Source organism: Linepithema humile, chromosome 5, assembly GCF_040581485.1.
Source record: "Linepithema humile isolate Giens D197 chromosome 5, Lhum_UNIL_v1.0, whole genome shotgun sequence".
Taxonomy (NCBI): domain Eukaryota; kingdom Metazoa; phylum Arthropoda; class Insecta; order Hymenoptera; family Formicidae; genus Linepithema; species Linepithema humile.
Window position 1 is genome coordinate 30,684,856 of NC_090132.1, and position 15,579 is coordinate 30,700,434.

The 15,579-nt window shown below is 29.6% G+C and overlaps 2 protein-coding genes across 3 annotated transcripts; one reads left to right on the forward strand and one right to left on the reverse strand.

The window, feature by feature from the left end:
- Positions 1-1,147: 1,147 nt before the first annotated feature.
- Hn (phenylalanine-4-hydroxylase) lies at positions 1,148-7,832 on the forward strand. 2 transcript variants are annotated; one of them, XM_012373653.2, is made up of 8 exons: positions 1,148-1,326; positions 4,550-4,678; positions 4,760-4,914; positions 5,117-5,299; positions 5,462-5,658; positions 5,722-5,984; positions 6,191-6,420; positions 6,657-7,832. In XM_012373653.2, exons 1-8 carry the CDS (start codon positions 1,246-1,248, stop codon positions 6,817-6,819), a joined length of 1,401 nt encoding a protein of 466 aa, XP_012229076.1. In that variant the 5' UTR covers positions 1,148-1,245; the 3' UTR covers positions 6,820-7,832. The 2 variants fall into 2 exon arrangements, with proteins under 2 accessions (XP_012229076.1, XP_012229077.1); XM_012373654.2 differs by lacking the exon at positions 1,148-1,326 and adding an exon at positions 3,946-4,199.
- Clk (circadian locomoter output cycles kaput protein Clock) lies at positions 7,459-15,457 on the reverse strand. Its single transcript, XM_067355307.1, has 12 exons — positions 13,676-15,457; positions 12,782-12,826; positions 12,550-12,698; positions 12,271-12,362; positions 11,975-12,179; positions 11,805-11,900; positions 11,659-11,731; positions 11,348-11,586; positions 11,052-11,287; positions 10,154-10,594; positions 9,699-9,872; positions 7,459-9,438 (listed from the first exon to the last, which is right to left on the reverse strand). The coding sequence occupies exons 1-12, from the start codon at positions 13,687-13,689 to the stop codon at positions 9,076-9,078; spliced, it is 2,127 nt and encodes a 708-aa protein (XP_067211408.1). The 5' UTR covers positions 13,690-15,457; the 3' UTR covers positions 7,459-9,075.
- Positions 15,458-15,579: the final 122 nt, after the last annotated feature.

Below are 15,579 nucleotides of genomic sequence, written 5' to 3' on the forward strand. Positions count from 1 at the left end.
ATCTTATTCCTTACTGAAACCGGCGTTTCTTCCAATTTTCTCTTGGTACAAAGATCATCGTTTGCACTATCAAAACACTGACTTACATACAAGTGTTATCCATACAAGTGTTATCATGACAGTGTGTTATGTATATACATATATATATATATATATATATATATATATATATATATATGATTTAAAGAAATGTTAATAACATTTATACATCTTACCACGACTTATGTTAATCGTGACCGGGCGATGCGCTGGTCAAGCATTCGTCGATAAGATTGATCACGCCTCATAACATTCACCGTAACTATATCGTTTTATATTGGCATCATTTACAAATCATCGTCTCATATTGGTATCAGTTGCAAATATTCATGTTTATATCTAGAATGCAAAAATAATGATATGAGCAATTTCAACTATTTGCGAGGACGCAATATAGGAGAGTGATAACTAATTATGTTTACGAATCTCGTATGACATGTTATTTGCAACCGTATTGACTAAGCCGATCTATTTCGTTGCAGCTATAAGAGGCATCACAAACTTTTAAATATAATTTTAATATCTTTTGAATATCTTCTAAATTTTATATTATTCTGAAACTTATTGACAAGATTTTTTTGAACAATTCATCGAATGGATACAACCAGATAAAATAAAAATAATATTGTCACATTATCTCATTTCAAAATAATAGTATAATATAAAAATATCTTTGGTATATATATTTTCACTCTACTTTACATTACTATTTTGCGTATAATTTTGCTATCTAAATACGCAATATACAAAAATGTATGCTGTCTTCTTTTATGTGATTTTTAAATTGAGCGGTATTATGATACATCTATATAATAGCTATAACAAATAAAAACATACTATATATAATGCAATTGAGTAAAAAAAATAAACTATATATTTTATTGCATTAAATAATAAAATTATATTTATGTGTACATAAATGATAACTAATTTTATAATTTTTGCAATATTTTATCATACGAGTATCAGCATTTTGATAACCCTTCGACCCTTTGTCATATATTTTATAGCTTTTTTCATACTCTCGTCAGATATCATCATTTTTTTTATACTTTCGTAATTCAAGAATACTCTTTCGTCAAGTAACCTGTTAAAACGGATGGTTATGCGGCGCCAAACATCAGTTGTTCCGCGTCACCGGACGAGTGAAGAACAGTTAACTCAGTGAAAGTTAAGTCAGTTGCACGTATTTTAAAAATTTAAACAATGTACGCGCAAATAAGCCGAAAAACGCCAGATATCGAAGAGGAAAGCGAATCACTTCTTAGCAGTTCTCCTTTAGATACGGTAATAAATAAAAAGATTTAGTAAGATTATTATTAGCGAAAGGTTGATGACACAAGGCATATTATTTTCATAGTTTTTTGTTTAAAATAATTAATTATACTCATTTACGTTACCAGAATAATAAACACTTTTCTTGTAAAATTGAAATATAATAGGACTCCTAATGATAATAATCAAATTTTATAGAAAGGGGTTAATGAGTCGATGCTAGATGTTTGTGCAACAAATATTTATCAAATAAACACAAAAGATAAATGTTTCGACCTGTGATCAGGTTTTTTTTAATGTCAGAATACAACTTATAACGCATGTATTTTAACTGGTGTAATACTCTCAATTCTAAGTCGCACGCATTCTATATCTTAATATATTAGTGACCTTATTTAATTATTAATTCCCATACGCACACAATTTAACAACAATGTTATTTAAAATAATATTTCGCCGAGTGTGATTTTTACAATAATGTAGCTGAACGATTTTGAAACGACTATATTTCAACCGTAGGTTTAAATACAGCGTTTTCATTAAATAATAAGTCAGTGAAAGAGTCCAAGATTTGTAATAAGTAAATACCAAAAATGAAAACAGTAGAGAACAAGTTAAATAAAGTCAAAACTCTCGAGCGATGTGAAATAACACTATTTCACGATTGAGACACCTTTGTTTTTCAAACAAAGTTAAGTATATAAATATATGAGAAATTTTTAATTTGCAGATTAGAAATTAGTTTATCTAATTCACTTTATTGTGTATTTAATTGTTAGCATCATAATATATGTCAATCAAAAATTAGTTGTACGCGCGAAGTATTTTCGTATCATTCAACTTTCTAAAAGCGCATAATAGCAATTGCAAATAGTGTTAAAAAAAATTCAGTATTAAAAAATGCGTGCGTTATAAGTTATATTTTGATATTGAAAAAGGACTGATCACAGGTCAAAACGTTTATCTTTTGTATTTATTTGGTCAATATATGTTGCACGAACATCTAGCATCGACTCATTGACACTTTTCTTGTAACAATAAAAAAAAAATAAGAAGACATCCGTAGGAAGTATTGTAAATAAAAATAATCATACATTTAAGAAATTAAATTGACGGCAAATTTTTAACATGGATAACCTTATCATCAATTTTCTTATATTTATATATTATATATATTCTAAAGTGTGGAAATTGAAATTATTAAAAAATATCGCTTGCAACTTGTTTTGAAGATGATAGTATAAAAAAAATATGATAGTGTCAGTTGATGGAAGTTAAAGCTAAATATTAACAATTATATTAGTAATGTTTAGTGTATATAAAACAAATTAAGCATGTAAAAGTATTAAACATTGATTAAAGAAAAAAAAGGAATGTTTTCTCACGTAATATAAAAAAGATAATTGTCGAGATAATTTGTCGAGAAATCTTTGAATATGAATAACTTTATATATTTTGCTTCGTATTAGATGAAATTAAACGATTTCATAACGAAAAGACGAAAATACCATAAATTTAAGCATAAGTTATTTAGATTTATTATAATTAGAAAAATAAAATATTCATACATAAAATTATTTGAATTCCAGTATGGCGAAGAAACTCTATGAAAACAATATTTTGTGAATAAAAAAAGAAAAAAAATCGAGAACAAACATTTTTTGAAAATTAATTTAGTTTTTACATTTTTAAATGTCTAAAATATATAAATTTAAAAAAAATCGATATAGATTTAGAAGATTTCGATATTAAAAGGTTACGAAGGCATTGTACGATTTATAATTTGTCATTTTTATTTTATCTTAAAAATAATAAAATTATTCCAAAAAAATGATAAAGAGTACATGCTATTTCTTATATAGATGTCTTATATCTACTGTACTCTGTGTTGTATTTATTACATTACATACTATGCTTATTATACATACTATACTATATTATTATACTATGCTTATTTATGCAATGTTTAAATAAATAAAAAATATGTAATAAATGATTTTTCTAAAAAAAGTGAAATATTTACAAATTTAATAACAATTAATTTCGTAATATTATCTAATAACAATTTTTATCACAAATCGGTGTGATAAAACTTGTTATTAGCCAATTGTAATTTATTAGATATGTAATACTTGGTGCATATGTTTTGCATGTGAAATGACGCATGTGCATCATGTGAAACTCTAACGATAATTTAATTTTAAATCAGCATATTTATTGATATGAAGATAAATGAAATAACAATATGATGAAAAAAGGTCAATTATTTCATAATGTACGTATTTGTAAACAACGCCATTTATCAAATGATGGAATTTCCATCGTAAAAGAGTTAAACCATTTTAAACCTTTGAGATAAGATTTTATGATCACGAATTTTTATTTTATTTTCTGGAGGAGCATGCCTTTTAAATGATACAAGCGATACAAGAGTATAACGCGTTTAAATCTTTCCTTATACAGATTATATGGAGAAATCGGCCTTGACTTTCAAACTGCTTTCCGCGATCAAAATGATGCAAAACTTTCAATGGATTGCAATATTTATTTTTACTTAAAATTAACACTTTTTCTATATAATAATATTTAATTGGTCATTCAAATTGTTCTATTCGTTGCGTATATAGTCATATCTATGCTTATTCATAGAATAAATGAAGAAAATTATGTATGTTGAAATAATTTTCTATATTTCATTGAGTTTTTCATTTATCAAGTCAGAATAAGAGGGGGAATTCTGGCAACCATATAAACGGATCAAAGATTGCTTGCCATGCAGTTTTAACATTTGCTTTATAGTTTACCTTTCGTGGCGTATAAAAGCATTTGAGTCTTAAAAACGCGAAAATACTTATTCATTCATGGCAGTTGTAATAAAATGGCCGGTATGTTTGTGTGACATATTAATTAAATTGAAAAATATAAAATTTATTAATTTTATATTTAAATAAATTTTCTTATATCCAGTATTAGTATATTATAATTATTTATTTTAAGAAAAATTTTTATTAAAAAATATTAGCAATATTAATGCAAATCATCCCACAATTTGCATTTATATATTTTTAATATATGTTTTTATATTTATTGAAACACTTAATATTTTATAATATGAAGAAATTGCTTTATTAGCAATTGTTCTGTTGTGTTATTAAAATATTTTTGCCATAAATGTTGGCATAAGTTTGTTGTGTGAGAACATATAATCATTAAAATCAAATAAATTATTTGTTAGCCAAAACTTATTCATGGCGGAAATTATATCAAAGAAGGTCGGGATTCAGCTAGAAGCACTTGCTTAATTTTTTCTCCTAAAGAAGAAGATGAAATTGGATCATTGGGAAGATATCTCCAACTCTTCGCCGTAAGTCAGATGAAATTGTTTCATTTAATTGTTTAAATCATGCATTGAAAAAAATACAAATTCGAAACATTATTATTTTAGAAACACAAAGTGAATCTTTTACATATCGAGTCCAGAAGTTCTCTACGACGACCAGGCGGCTATGAATTTATGGTGGAATGTGCACCGGGTGGTAATATAGCCTCCGCAATTGAATCCCTACGAGAGCAATGCAACTATTTTTCGATAATCTCTAGGTGGAAAACCCGATATTATATAACAACTAATTTTTAATTAATTCTTTTTTTATTTGATAATAATTGTATCGCAAAATGATTTGATTAATTATAACTATAAATTGATTAATTATAACTATCAATCAATCGTATCATACATACTGTTTAATATTTATTTGGTCCATTAAGTTAAATATAAATTAGATTTTAATCGCACTTTCAGAAATCATAAAGACAATATGGATACAGTACCATGGTTTCCAAGAAGGATACGCGACCTCGATAAGTTTGCTAATCAAATTTTGTCCTATGGTGCAGAACTCGATAGCGATCATCCTGGTTTCACAGATCCCGTTTATAGAAAGAGAAGGAAATATTTCGCTGACATTGCTTACCACTATAAATAGTAAGTGAAGTACGCCACGATATCAAAGTAGGATCGCAAAATACTTTAGGCAGATATTTATAAAAATATTTTAGTATTATTAATCAAAAGTGCTTATATAGTATATCGTAAAAATTAAGATTAAACTATGTCACTATATATTTCAACTGTATTATATTCTAGCGGACAAGTTATTCCAAGAGTGAAATACACGCCTGAAGAAATAGCTACATGGGGCGTAGTCTTCAAAAATTTGACTAAACTTTATCCAAAGTACGCTTGTAAGGAGCATAATCACGTTTTTCCCTTGCTCATCGAAAATTGCGGTTATCGGGAAGATAATATACCCCAACTCGAAGATATATCCAACTTTTTGAAGGGTAACATCTCACTTATATGTGATATAAAAAAAGTCCATTCTTCAATCTTTTAATGGATTTTAGATTCTACCGGTTTCACACTTCGTCCAGTGGCAGGGCTACTGTCTTCACGCGATTTTCTGGCTGGTTTAGCATTTAGAGTGTTTCACAGTACGCAATATATACGACACAGCAGTAAACCACTTTATACGCCCGAACCGGATGTATGTCATGAGATTTTAGGCCATGTGCCTCTCCTCGCTGATCCATCTTTTGCACAATTTTCACAAGTTATTGGTCTGGCGTCTCTCGGTGCTCCAGATGATTACATAGAAAAACTTGCAACGGTATTACATAGAAAACTTTTAAAATCTAAATATTATATAAATTAGTTTACTTGTTTATTCCTTTTTATACTTTTTTATAAAAATGCAAACAATAAAATATCTACTTTTACTACTGATCTTTTACAAATGATGTCAGTACTTTGTAAAATGTGCTGGATAAAATACCACATTATGTTTATTTATAAGCATAACCTGTATTCTTGTAGTGTTTCTGGTTTACGGTGGAATACGGATTATGTCGACAGAACGGCGAATTAAAAGCGTATGGCGCCGGTCTTCTCTCATCATTTGGAGAATTGGAATATTGTTTAAGCGACAAACCAGAACTTCGACCTTTTGATCCACCAAAGACTGCATTGCAAAAATATCCGATAACGGAATATCAACCCGTATATTATGTTGCTGAAGATTTTGAGGACGCAAAAGAAAAAATGATGTAAGTATAGAAACAATAAGTTAATGTGTAAATGTGTCACGTAGATCGTCTTATCTTGTCTATTGTCTTGTGACAACATTATTTGCCTCACATTATGTACTATATTGATAATGCACTTATCACAACCCAAAAGCATAATTTTTATGTTGCGCGATAATTGCAAATAAACGCAAATAAAATCATAAACTCAAGAAGACCGATTGATGAAGTAAGCGATCAATTTTTGTTAATTTTAGGAAATTTGCCCAAACCATACCGAGGAAATTCGGAGTAAGGTATGACGCTTATACACAGAGTATCAGCATTATTGACAGTAAACAACAAGTGGAAACTCTTGTGAATAATGTGAATCAAGAAGTACAGATTTTGATGGACGCTTTGAAAAAACTGCAACATTAGAATTAATTTTATTCGATAACATTTCTTTTTAGCATATTTTATAAAATTATAATTAATTTTTTTATTTCTCTAAAAAAATTATTATACTAAAACATATAATAACATATACACGGAGAAAATTTTATATAAAAAATTATATGTACGGCATTAACCACGGACTACGAAGCCGCGGACCAAAAATTTTTACTATGTTTCACATGTGAAAATCATAGTAAAAATTTTTATAATTCCTTCATGGTCCGCGGCTACTATCGTACATAGTAATTTTTGATATAAAATTTTCTCCGTGTAGATATACTGACACATACTAATATTATCATATTGCAAAGAAATTGATCAGCTTTTATCAAAGTGATGAATTAAAAAGTAATATCAAAGAAAATGTTATTATAGATATAGAATCTTTATTTATATTAATGTTTTTATACATTTTTCTTAGAAATTTGTATTGTCGAATAATTTTTAATTGAAAAAAGAAAAGGAATATTTTAACAGAATCGAATCAATAAATTCTGTGAAAACATTTTTATAAAAAGAACAGAAATTTTACTACGTTTTTTATATGATTTATTTATGTGATTAGTGATAGAAATAGGAAAAAGGATCATGAAACAACAGGAAATAAAATTTGTAGACGTATTTCAAATTCTGCAAACTTAATTATTTAATGTACATTTAATCCAAATTTGATCGTGTAATATTGCCAACTATCTTTTCCGCCTGCCAACAATTATTTATACCGATCAATATCAATTTTGTATTACATATTCTTACACCATTGTTTTAAGAATATTATTATCAACTTGGACGTATTTTAAGACAGCGCCTTCTCTTGGCACAATTTTATCGGAATGTTTTTTGCCTGATATTCGCGATATTTTTATCGAGTACAACAATGATGAAATGTTATAACGATCTAACATCTGTACTTACAATACATTGGATATGTATGAAAATTATAACATTATGCATGTACATACAACAAAATATATATTACTTTTCTCACCACCGTACATATACAAATGTGTGAATATATCCTGTCTGGAAAATGCGGAGTTTGGTCCCTTTTCCGATGACTTGACGATATTTATTGGAAAAAATAATTTTAATAAATATGCATACAAATGATATGGCCACTTTTGATCAAAGCTCTTTTGCTTGTTATCATGAACACTTTACATTTTATTAAAATAAACTACTCTCGAGAAATTTTAAAATATTTTACATAAAAGTTTTAAGTTAAATATATTTTTACTTTCTCAGTAATGTGCCGTTTGTAGATTTTTTCAGCACGCATTGAGAATTCTTGTAATCTCTAATTTTATACAATATACACATATGATAACGTAGTAATTTATTTTATTACTACATTTTATTACCAAACTCTATAGTAATCCTTTAGTTTGGGAAAATATCTTTTCATTGCAAAATTACATTCTTGTACAAAGATGTAGCGAAATTCAAGGAAAATCAATTATAGTAAGAATATCGATACAATTATAGTTTCAGAAAATTAACAGAATTTACACATAAAAATCATATAATAAATAAAAGCTATTATTTCTTATCCATTATGCAATACTTATATCTAAACCATTTTACAATGCATATAACCAATGCTCATAAATTTTGATTTTATGCAATATACACACATATAAAGTGGAACAATACTTTCCAACTTCTTTACAATATATTGTCTCGTAGTTTCGAGAATTTTTGCGAGCAATGCTAACCAGCTCTTCATACAAAAGTCTTTATTTTTTGACCACTTAATGAGGAAAAAATAGATACAATTATAAATAAATATAGAATTATCATAAGGCAACAAATGTCGGTTAATCGATTTCGAAATCATTTAATCTCTTGTTTAATTCGTGCATAGTGTATGCTTTATATGTTAGATTCAACTTAAATACATTAATATGCTATAAAAATTGCACATTGTTATTTTAAAACGTCGAAATTCTATTATATTTTATGCGATATATGTTGCTATCACAAACGCATCTACTATTATAACTTTTAAGAATATTTTTGTACACTTGCAACATACATTTTTCCGAATGCATATCTCTTGTAAGATAACGATGTGTATATTTGTAATTATGATAAAAAGTATTATTTGGAAATTCTTCCACTGCGATAAGTAAATAAAATCAATTTAGAGAAATGTTTAAAAAGTTCTTAATTTTTAATTAAGTGAACATTTCTCGCCTTTTCACTGGTCAATGAATACAATCGAAAGAGTTTTTAATTTTACGAAGATCTCTGCTGTTGATTCAAGGATGCTTCCATGCTACCGTACATCATTTCAGTCTGTTGAGGGCAGATTTGGAAAGACATAAGATCAGGATTGTTGTCTTCCTGCTGCGGTGGACCCTGTTGCTGCTGCTGCTGCTGCTGCTGCTGCTGCTGTTGCAACTGTGAATGTTGTTGTTGATTTTGTAAAGAATGAGAAAATAATTCAGTAGACACTATAGGCACTGGCACGGTGATTGGTATGGGAAGTACATTCACACTTTGTACGCTATTGGATGCAGGTAATTGCATGTTAGCACTGTTGGTGTTACACCGATTCGTTTGTTGACACTGGTTCGATGGATTGTACGCTATACCCGCCTGAAAAAAAACATAAATGTCGATTAATGATTATTAATACTTTTCCAAGCAGATAGCATATAATAATGCAGATATATATCATTTTAATTATCAATTTTAATTACTAAATTTAAACTTAAAAAATTAAAAAAATTAGAAAACAATATAATAAATAAATTATTAGATAGAAGTCTTAAATATAAATTAGTCACTAAAAAGTTAATAAATTTAAGAGTTGTTAGATATTGTTGCAGAGTTTCTAATTCATGAAACATACGAACATTAAGTAATGGCGTAAGAATCCCGTATCGAGCGATAAATAATTGTTCTGAAACCCTCCTCAATTCCTCTTGTTGATGAACGATTAGCTGTTGTAGCTCTTCGTGCTTTCGTTGTAATTCGTCTTGTAGTTGATTCTGTGCGGGAGTCATTACTATGCTCTGTTGATGTAACATCTGGAATATTAAAAATAAAACGAAATACAAATTTGAAAATAATCAGGAATATAACTTATACATTAGGACATTATAAATACGAATTAAACATAGTTAAATTTACAATTAATTGATGATATGGTTAAAATTAAAAAAACTTACTCAATTTATCAAAATTAATTATATATAAAGTGTTATCCATTCAAAAATTATGTATTTAAAATGCAATCGTAAGCGAAAATTGTACTTTGTATATATAAGTTTTAATACGTAATAAATTTGAATTAAATTTATTTTTTTACCTCATGAGTAGGCACAGTTGAAAGTATAGGAGCAGCAGATGTTGCAAATCCTCCTGTGACAACTGATTGCAGATTAACTGTTGCGTATTGTGTAGGATCCATAAAATTAATGCATGATTGATTGACATCCAACTGAGACTGCTGCTGCTGCTGTTGTTGTGGTTGCTGTTGTGTTTGTTGTTGTTGTTGCTGTTGTTGTTGTTGCCTACTGTCTACCGACGCTACCGGCTTTAAGGCAACGAAACTTCTCGTGGAAGCCGCGTTTGATCGTGATCCGTGTATTATTTGTGATTGCGGAGAACTTCGTAGCGAGAGTGATATTGAAGACGTATTAAAACCATCACCGCAATGATGGAGATTGGAAGAGACTGGCATTGACTTCGAACTCTTCGGCGATTTATTTGACCATTGTGTTAATGGTGTTTGACAAGATGCCGTCACCTATATACACGTGTAAGTGTGAACTATGTTTCAAATATAATTATAATATATATACAAAATTGAGTTAAAATTATAATAATATTGTCGATATTGCATATACATATATGCAAAAAAAATTTTCTCTATATATTTTTTTTTATTTTGTACATTAATATCTATTCCAAATTAAATGACCTTATCACTGTACACGGCTTTATCAATCAAAGAATTTGTAAAAGAAAGAACGTATGCATACATTAAATAATAATTTTTAAAATGCTATTTTAATTTTTCTATTGTTTAATTCTGTTCATCATTCTCTTGCAGATATTTGTTTGCAATATCCGTTTCCGCCAATAAAACATGCAATAAGAATGTATGATCAAGTTATAAACAAGACAAATTCCGTACATTTGTTCTATTCCACACAATTGGCATCGCAATAATTATGAAACTCTACAATTGCATATCGTCTTACCTGTTTTACGGGCAGTAAAACATCCTGATATTGCGTTTTATCGTAATCCTCCGATTCCGCGCGCAATTCCTTCAATACGTCGACGTAACTGACCACGTAATGCGTGCACACGATGAATTCAGGTTTTGAGTTCCACTGATTGTACGTAATGTAGAATCTGGTCTGTAGCCAAATCCACTGCTGACCCTTCGTGAGGAATCTATAGTAGCAAGACGTTCCTTCGCCTTTCTGCATCACTAAAAGGTAACACGATTAAAAATTGATTACACCTTTTATCACATTATATCAATACTAACGTGATTCGTGGCACGTGACTACGTTGTCTAAATCGTCTATGTGATAATAATCGTAACCAGAAGTGCCCAACACTTCGAAAGGAAGATATCCGATGATGGGCGGTGCTCTGTGATCCAAAAATAGAAATTTCCATTCAAGACTATGACGAGAAGTGAATTCTGACTTTGCATTATCCGTCACGGATAATTCACGGATGAGTTGCGGAGTTTGAAGACGTCCTGTACACACGAAGACTAATCTGCAAAATTAAATGTGAGTACACTGCAATGCAATTTTTTATTTTTATATTTTACAAAATCTAGAATAATACTTGTCTGATTCGCTGGTATTGCTAAATTTTTGATTGCGCAGTAAATTGTCTACATTGCCATCTGCGGCGGAACCTGTAATAACATAAAATTATTTGAATATTCTCATGATATTGCTGACTTAACATTTAGGGAATATTTTACTCACGAAAATATCCAATAAAATGTACAAGTTCAAAGATGGAATCGTCCCGAAAATCGCGTCCGCCTCTTCTGATATGACATGTAAAAGATATTTGATCCTCTGTAAATATAAAAGATTGTATTTAATAGAAATTTTAAAAAGGCCTCGTAACTTATAACAATCCTAGAAATTACCTTTTTTCACAGTGCGTCTATCTCGTGTACCGCCAGGATTCAGTAGTACATTGTATAAATGCGGCTGATCTTCATGATATGTTATATCATAAATAGTCGTGTTCTCTAATTCATTCGGAAGATATCCAAGCAGAGATGTAACACTTTCGGAGACGTAATAAATACATCCGTTTGATGAGAACACCATTATAAATCCTTCTAATGCCTATATTTACATAAAAAATTATGTACGAATAAATACCTACAACATTATAAGATTTATTATAGTTCTACGTTTCACTTGTTAGTGGTTTTACCTCTAATATAAGATGAGTAAATTCTTCGTTAGAAAGAAAAGACGGTTTCCAATTTTCTTGAATCTCGTGGACTCTCGACCTAACTGCTATCTCTAAAAACAATCGATTATATACAGTCCATATAACTTTTTAATAAAAAATATAGTTTAAAAGTTTATCTAAATAAAATACATAAAATTTATTCCGAGAACAAAATTTGTCAATTTATTAGAACTTGATAGTTTTAAAAGAAAATATTGAAAATGCTTTTATAAAAAGAATGCTCCAAAAAATTTTTACCGTTGTGATTTTTTAGAAATAAAATTGTCGATTTCAGTACTGTAGATTTGTCCATTTTTCGCGTATTGGCATTAACCATACTGCCGAGTTCATTCACGAGCATGTTGAACTGATCTCTGCGTTTCTTTTCGCTAAGATTACGCGATTTCCTGAAAGAAAAATATTCATATATTTAATGCTTATCAGAATAAACATTAAACACATCATATAAGCATTTAAAATATATTCTTACCGCTTTGTATCGTCTTTATCATCGATATCATCATCCATTGTGTCACTGGAGACCAAACATATATTTTAATTTAAAACGGTCAAATATTTTTTGCAGGAATAAAGTTAAAGTAATAATTTTCTTTTTGCATTAATAGTACTATTATTTCTACAGTTAAAAGATTAGTGCACATTTATATTATATAATATGTTTTTATATTATTATATTATACTAATTTTACATGTCACGTGACGAATTTTCTTTCCGCGGTATTTTTATATAATATATTGAGATATTACTCGAAAAAATATTGAAATATTAATCAAGTGACAATTCTATAAATTATAAACAATGCGATATAATAAAACATTTGCAAGAGCAAGTAAATTCGAACAATAATATAATCAATAAAAAATAAATTGATTGAGTAAATCAATTTAATCCGAACCTTAATCATTTGTGAAAATAATAAATTATTTTATCTTATATACATAGGAATTACATAAAATAATAATTTAATAAAATATCAATCTACATAAAATTTTTATTATCTAAAAAATTAAATATATTAAAAATATAGATTTTTATTACACATATTTATTATATTACTCAGTACATATATTTAGCAATACAGACACTCTCGGTTCATTTAAATTCTTTTACTTATTTAGATAAACACATTTTTTTACAAAATAGCTCTCAATCGCCGGTTTAACACACGTTATAATAACTACAGCAATCATCACATAATTACGACAGTCTTTTCTGAAAAAAAATATAGGCCAAATATTTTGGTTAGGAAATTGTCAAGATCGATGAGTTTAATCTGAGATAACGATGAAAAATCCAGTTAGAAACGTAGAACAATAATTAAATTAGAAGTTTATTGCATTATAAGAAAAAAAGTACATTTACCCGCGAATATCCATCGGCGAAATCCTACACAGTCTGAGTGACAGGAGAGATATATCCTTGTGAACAGCTCGCACCGTGCAGTAGTTTTACGTATACTATTGCACACGTATACGCATGCAATCACGATGCACACGCGAGTTCTCGCGAAGTCTCGAGATCTCAAATCAAGGAAGCACGTTGGACCTTCTCGACTTTTTGTCGATCGTTCCTCGAGAATGTTATATCCAATCGCATGGGGTGACGTCTTTTCCGATAACACCACCACATCTTTCAGGACGAACACTCGCAGCAACCATCCGCTTCAACGATAATCACTCCGATTTCGACGGCGCTTCGGAGTTAATTACGCGGTTACGCGAGACGCTGTAATGAACTGTCGACTGTAGCGTTTTGCATCGTTGCACTTAGGTTCATTAGCCACGTTACCGAGTCTAATCGTGAACGTAGTCGTGAGTTTTTACGCGCGATTCCGCGTGGTGATTGCGAAAACCCGTGTGGAATACGGAGAGTAGGCCAAGTAGAAACAGACAAGCCAGAACTGCCAACCGTTTTAGCAAAAGTTCCCTTCGTTCTGCGGAATACTCTGTACTAGCGAGATATACTTAATAATTCATTTAACAAGATCTTTCCTAACTGAACTCTTGCACACTCACACACAAATACAGTTTTTTATTACCTTATATATACCAAACTTTATACATACCAATTTTACGTAGCGTATCCTTAATAGTTCAGTTTCGATACTTGGACTGCATTTTAGAAAATTGACAAAAAAAATGAAAATATATTAATTACTAAAAATATATATTTTTTAATAGCATTCTTTTTTGACAGAAGAAAGATAATTAATTGCAGAAAAAATTAAATCTCGCATTGCGGACTGTAATAAATACGGCAATAATTTAATCAGACACTCTTGCCGATTGAATGGACTTTCGTACATTACTTCTACTATTACTATCAAAGAAATAAATATGAAATAAAGTGAACATTTTTTAAGAATTAGTAAAGAATTAAAGAAAAGCACTTGCAATTATGTGATTTTTTTATTATTCTGTTTTAAAAACAAATTTTTCTTTATATTTTATGAAACTTGGATGATCCTATTTCCACTTGTGCTGTGCAATCTTTTTTATCTCGACGAAGAGAAAATCCTACTCATATTGTCCACACTGAATCGCATCAGTAACTTCACGATGGATTTTCACGTAGCGAAAACGATAGGAGAGTTGTTTTCCGACAGTGCGCAATCGCAACTTTATCGTCCACCGTCATCGTGCATTTGCAAGCGCCGCGATGAATACGCGCAATATATTTCCTCACGGCATATTCATCGAAACGGTGATTGGTCGGTCGCAATACGTGCGTCTATTTCAAACATCTGTCTGCACATGCATCTCGTTGCAACAGTATCGCTAAGCGTTCGTAATGTAATTCGCAGCCACCGTGACATCTGATACCGCGTGAAATATTGTCGCAGCATGTATAAATTCCCCGATATTTGCGCTAAGCTAGCATCGCGGTTCCACAGAAAAATATCACCGGTCGTCACAATTTTTCACTGCCACGAAATAACGAGATATATTCCGTCGCATCGAGATATGGAAAAGGAAGAGAGATGTGTTACAAGATACCTCAGAGTTTTCACTGTGTTTGCAGCCAATTATAGATTTATCGATTAATTTAAAATTGACGTAATTGATTGAATAAAACGTTGAAATCTTCTAAAATTATTTTATTTTTAAAATTACGTTGGAAAGCTTAAGATATATTAAAACTTCAATTGTTTGCAATTCCTAAACTACCGCTGTTGCTATGTTAAAACAATCGTCATCATTCTTAATTTATTCTCCATTATCAATGATTGAGGAATACAGAAATAGGTAAGAAGGATAAAGTAATAT

Excerpts from the sequence above, each read along its gene's own strand:
- Clk (XM_067355307.1), bottom strand. Across the intron at positions 11,901-11,974 it reads TAGACGCACTGTGAAAAAAG|AGGATCAAATATCTTTTACA; the intron begins GTAATTTCTAGG and ends TTATATTTACAG. Across the intron at positions 11,732-11,804 it reads ACATTTTATTGGATATTTTC|GTTCCGCCGCAGATGGCAAT; the intron begins GTGAGTAAAATA and ends ATGTTATTACAG.
- Hn (XM_012373653.2), top strand. The coding sequence starts at position 1,246 with ATGTACGCGCAAATAAGCCGAAAAACGCCAGATATCGAAGAGGAAAGC. Across the intron at positions 5,659-5,721 it reads TATATCCAACTTTTTGAAGG|ATTCTACCGGTTTCACACTT; the intron begins GTAACATCTCAC and ends AATGGATTTTAG. Across the intron at positions 6,421-6,656 it reads GACGCAAAAGAAAAAATGAT|GAAATTTGCCCAAACCATAC; the intron begins GTAAGTATAGAA and ends TGTTAATTTTAG.